Source organism: Dreissena polymorpha, unplaced genomic scaffold (genome assembly GCF_020536995.1).
Source record: "Dreissena polymorpha isolate Duluth1 unplaced genomic scaffold, UMN_Dpol_1.0 chrUn001, whole genome shotgun sequence".
NCBI classification, from domain to species: Eukaryota; Metazoa; Mollusca; class Bivalvia; order Myida; family Dreissenidae; genus Dreissena; species Dreissena polymorpha.
In genome coordinates, this window is record NW_026273315.1 from 1,837,307 (window position 1) to 1,843,306 (window position 6,000).

At 31.5% G+C, this 6,000-nt stretch overlaps 1 protein-coding gene across 4 annotated transcripts in view; it reads right to left on the reverse strand.

The window, feature by feature from the left end:
* Positions 1-5,518, reverse strand: part of LOC127863118 (regucalcin-like) — a 97,409-nt gene extending 91,891 nt beyond the window's left edge. For all 4 annotated transcript variants that reach the window (XM_052402485.1, XM_052402487.1, XM_052402486.1 and 1 more), the window contains exons 1-3: positions 5,375-5,518; positions 4,934-5,034; positions 4,509-4,687 (exon numbers count right to left, since the gene is read on the reverse strand). In XM_052402485.1, coding sequence (XP_052258445.1) covers positions 4,509-4,687; positions 4,934-5,028 — 274 coding nt within the window. In that variant the 5' untranslated portion in view covers positions 5,029-5,034; positions 5,375-5,518. The remainder of the gene's footprint in view (positions 1-4,508; positions 4,688-4,933; positions 5,035-5,374) is intronic.
* Between the last annotated feature and the right edge of the window lie 482 nt (positions 5,519-6,000).

The following is a 6,000-nucleotide window of genomic DNA, read 5'->3' on the forward strand; positions in this document are numbered from 1 at the left end:
CAGGCAGAGAACATTCCTACATGTTTCTTGAATTTTAGTTATTTAATAAGGTGACTGAATTTGTCAAATCAATATTATATTTCCATGTTGTTTATTGATTCACATTTTTTACAATATTTTCAAAACTAATTTCACACAGCCATTCTTTTGATTTATGCTACGTAAGAGGAAGAATTATCGAAGTGGTAACGCTTTTAAAGGGGCCTTTTCACAGATTTCGGCATATTTTGAAGTTTGTCATTAAATGCTTTATATTGATAAATGTAAACATTGGATCTTAAAAGCTCCAGTAAAAAATCAAGAATAAAATTAAAAAAAGGAAAAAAAGTATCCGGTACCAGGGCTCGAACCAGTGACCCCCGGAGTCCTGGAGTTAGTCTGAAGTTAAAACGCATTAGCCCTCTCGGTTATTCCGCCGGGTATACACAGTTTGAGTATTTTATACCTTATATAAGCAATCTTGGTACTTTTAGTAAATTTTAACGACAACAACAGAACTCTCCAAATTATTCAATCGTTTCGCGTTGCAACGCTTTATAATTTTTAGGTTTTCAAATCGTCAAAAGATACATATAATGGCTAAATTGGACTATGGTGAATGTTCAGTAATACTGTTTCCTCACAAATATTATAACTAAAACAAAAATTTGCGAATCTGAAACAACTTTTTTCAATTTTGTCAATTTACCAAACCGTGAAAAGATCCCTTTAAAATGCATCATAAGGTACAGAAACATGCTTCATTAACGATAGAAAATGGCGAATGGACTACATTGCATACAGTTTAATATTAGTAATAGCATCAAACAACAAGCGCGTAAGAGTAAGCAAGCAAGCCTTTCAATTGTATTGCAAGGGGATCGCACAATTTATTCATCTATTTACCGACTCGTCGGATACAGACCCGTTTTCGTTTCTATCAACGCAAGTTAAAAAATCAAATATTAATCACTCGAACCGTCCCTTTGAGAGTGAGAATATATCCAGACAACGACAACGATAGTGCCCTGGGCCCGAATTCACCCAACCAGTTCTTAGATTTAAGAATAAAGAATAGTATTAGAACCAAGAAAAATACGACTACTGGTCGGGTACGTAATTCCGGCCACTTTTGGGACTATTTTAACAAAATCTTTTGTTTTAGGCAACTGGTTGAAACTAAACTTCACATATATAATCCTGGGTTCAAAACTCACCTAGCATGAAAATTTCAATAGAATTAGATCAGTGTATGTTACTTTTATGAACAGTAATTAATGACATATAAACTATCAATTTTCGTAGGGCAATTGTACCTAAAAAATCGGCCACTTTTCAGTTTAATCTGCAGGTACAATTACAAAGCAATATCTTTAGACGAATGTCCTCATTTTAAGAGTATTAATACAGGATTACACAAACACAATTTTTGACTTGAAACTTAATATATATGCGACGTTTTTATACCAGTTACTCCCCCTACCTATTTTAATAAATATTAACAGGCCTGCACGGTTAATGGGGAACTGCAAATTCATAAAAAATATTTATTTTCAATAGTTTTAATCAATTTTTACTAACATAGCTAAGAAAGTAAAAACATTTTGTTTAAAAAGTTGACTTTAGTGTCGATTTTTAGTAAACGCTTATATTTAATTCTACAACATGTAAACTATTAGTATTCAAATCAAGGGAGGTAATTCATATATTAAAAGTTTATATTTAGGTCCTGATTTTTTTGTTTTAAATGTATGTTTTTATACAATTAATTAAAAAATACCTTAATAAAAGTTTATCAGAGAGAAATAATAATAATTTTATCAAATATATTTGTTTCTTATATAAGTATAATTTTTTGCATTGGCTAAGACGTCACTTTTCCCATGAGAGAAATATCTTGTGTTATGTTTGAGACATTTTAATGCAGACGTTTACAGTGATATGCTTCTTTAATTTGCAAAATATTGAGAGTAGGGTTGGTTTTCAAGTTGATTGTTCTAAAAATAATCAAAACATGTGTGTTTAGATCATGAAAATGATAAAACACAGGTGGCCGATTTTTTACGTACAGGCCGGAATTACGTACACGACCAGTAGCGTTTGAATATATACAGGCTTCAAATGGTGACAATGTCCTTAACATAATTTTCTACATAAATAATAATGTGTAAAGAAGAGGTTATTGGAATAGAGTTATGAAAATAACCATATCGGGGTAGAAATATCCACTTTAGGATACACGACACGAGTAGAGGATCGAATTTACGACTAGGGAAGTTGTCAGACAGCGCTTTTACCATCTGTACACAAATCTGCCCACAATACATATTCAAAAGGATAAAAAATATTAAAAGTGTTTTATCATCAAATGCACACATTATTTTATGATAAATATAACAAGTCGGCTATGGATTCAGTGGTGAACTGTCGTGTCAATTTCTGATGAGTATAGTATAGTTGCTAGAATCTATAAATATGCTTTCTCCATTCTATACATAGATGGTGACGTCACTACGTTATTGTCAGTAAGACCGATGTGTACACAATGTGCTTTCTTTTATACATTTACACGAATATTGCAGAAGGCTACACAATTAAGCAATCGGTTATTCTTGCATTAACTTTTCTTCTGTATGTATATATAATATATTTTTCTATATGTATATATGCTATTTGCTCCTAATTTTATCCTCTCTCTCTCTCTCTGGTATCCTCCGTAAAGTCTATTTTTAGAAATCTCAATTGCACGAACTAAGTTTCCCTTAACCGTATATTTTGTTATTTTCGAATACACCTCGTATGTGCGTGTATTTATTATTACAAACATCTAGTGAATGCTAAAATAAGTATGATAAATCATTCAACTCTTTAACCTTGCCAAGCAACAGCAACGTTTACACAATATCGGCGAGATACGAAACGAGATACCTTCTCGAGTCGCTTCGTGCCATATTTTTTGCCTTTACATTCATGCTAAAATGAAAAAAAAAGTTTAAAATTTGTTAATATTTAATACAAGAATAACCTAGTGATTAATCTGGTTGCCTTTTGAGCAGTTGAGTGCCAACAGTGGATAAAACAATTCTTCTATGTCTGTATACAATATATTCTTGTTAATGTATGCATACATATATATTCGTGAAAATAACTGTATACATTTACACGAATATTGCAGAAGGCTACACAATTAAGCAATCGGTTATTCTTGCATTAACTTTTCTTCTGTATGTATATATAATATATTTTTCTATATGTATATATGCTATTTGCTCCTAATTTTATCCTCTCTCTCTCTCTCTCTCTCTATATATATATATATATATATATATATATATATATATTATTTTTCTATTGCGTCGATTAATGGATATTCTTTTTAAAGAGACGCAATTTTATACACAACGGATCTGAACCGTCTTTACGAGTAATGTAATTTTATCTTACCTACATCAAATTGAGACATGACAAGATCTCATAAAGTTTGTGAGTCTCAAGAAGCTATGCTTTGTTGGTTTGTTTGTTTAGTGTCAATAGGTTTAAATTTCGTATTCTTCTGACAGCGAATAATTAAAATGCCGATATCGCCACAAGGTTGTGTTATTGTGTTTTTATTCTAAATGGATATTGATTACCTTCACTGTTATGGTAAAAATAGTATGAATAAATGAAAAGGTAAAATTACGGAAGTGATAATAAACGTAAATCCATTACGTCACGGTTTATGACTTGTCTATGAATTTAGTTCAGTAATATTAGGAAGGGAATTTCCTATGACGACTTTATTATTTAAAAATACGATATATAGAGGATAGTTGTTGGCTGAGGTAGATTGTTGATTTTTAAAAATGATTTTCAACTGAAACCAGCAAATTCTCTATTTATAGTATGCTCTCAATTATAAAGTGACCGATCTCGAAAATTTGAGAGAAAAGTAACCCTACCACTTCAAAATAATGACGTCATTTTCCAAATAAGGAAGTCGACATAAATGACGTACGTTTCATTTACTACATTAATTAAGGAACGAAGAAAAGAAACAGTGATATATAATTTTGCACCAGCATTTTAAACTGAAATAGTGAATTAACAATTTTTAATCAATAATATTTCTCTTAAAACTACGAGGAATCGAATAAAATTAAGTGAATTTTGTTACTGTACAATTAATTTAAATTAAATTTATCAAAATACAGCGGAGAAGATTATAAACAGTTATGTATACATTTAAAATTATAAGTAAAACATAAAACGTGCACATTTAAGGTCGTATGTTAAAAAAGGAGCTAAAGGCAGAGATAATTAATGAGCAGGCCACTTAGTATAATAATGATGATGATAATGGCAATGGTAAAAATGCTATGATGGTTAACGGTGGTTATGATGATAACGATGTAGATAATGATAGGAATGACGGAAATTCCCGCCTGGAATATTCAGTTGAAAATAAACCGGTTTATACGATATGATTATTGCCTATGTATGCATATGGTTTGAAGGAAGTTGATTACTTAAAATAATTGTGAACGTACGGAACATGTGCTTGTCGCTTTCATTTGTCTCCGCGTTCCATCTATGGATATATCCGGCTTTGGAATCCATGTACAGCACGTGGCGCTGTAGCTCGTGCCATTTCACTCCTTGTCCGTACTGACAGGTGCGCTCTGCAACCGCTTCTATCTTAACTGGCTGACTAACCATTGAACTAAACCTATAACCGTGTTCAATGTAGTGTTTTCAATTATATAACCCTTGTGCCGTAAAGGACGACGTAGTTACAACTCAAGACTTTCAAATTGTCAATAATGCTCATTGGTGTATTTAGTAGTTAATATATTTGTAAAGATCAATCGTAAGACATATGTTTGATTCTTTGCTTATTATGTTCACATTCAATACATTTTCGAAGGAAAATGTTCACTTTGTCGAATCCAAACTCAGACAATGCATGAAGTACCTTTTACAGTGTCCAGCCCGCTCTGTTATCTTGTTCAGCGCCCTCTGGCATCCCGCTCCTACGAACCTCGGTAAGGCTCTAACAGAATTGTGCATTACGGTCTGCGAATGCAACAACGAAAAGAGTATACGTATTTATTTGTAGTCAGAAGTTGGTTTCATACACTGTTGTACTAATTATTTTAATCATAAGAATTAATCGGAGATAACAATCAGTGCGCCGATTGTCAGATAGTTGGATATATATTAAGACATCGTTGAAATTAATAAGAACAATCGAATGAAATAGTTCAGGCGCAGTAATCAAAAGTATGTTACTTAATGTTTCAATATATGATCTAATTATATGACCATTTTTGAATGAGAAGACATAAGCAGAAGATCTATTTGAACATAATGTATAAAAATTCTACGACATTGAAAAGCAAACAAACACACTTACTTCAATAAAGTTGTCCCGGTATGTTCACATCAATGACTAAATATTCACTTCAGTAAAGATTTTAAAGTGAACACGATTCAAGATGTAGAACTGCAGACAGTTGGGTCTATTAAATTGAAGTTCCAAGACTGCGTCTTTTATATAAAAAACGCATTTATATTTAAAGTTATGACAAATTGCGACGTTGGAATTCTATACTTGATATTTATAAAGAACAAATCAATATTGATTTGGAATTCCAATTATTATCAAAGTTCGAAGTGATCGAATTTCTAAATTATTTAGCCATACACAATTGATCGGTGTTTTAAAAAATTGAACAGGTTACAAACGCTAATGAGACAGCTATTCCGCAACGTCAAAAAGGAGATCCTTGTTTTTTAGTTGATTTATATAACATAATTTGTTAAATATGATTATTCACGACTAGTTTTAACAATGTTATTGAGATATTAAATTCCAATCAACGTATTTATTGCTTTCAATAGTTTTGGAATTCCAACAACTTATACATGCTTTTGTCCCTTTTATATTTATATTTATTCACTTCGTAAACGATTAACATATATTTATATTCATTGGCTCCTTATGTAAACGCGCAAAACGATCATCAATTCTGTCACCCT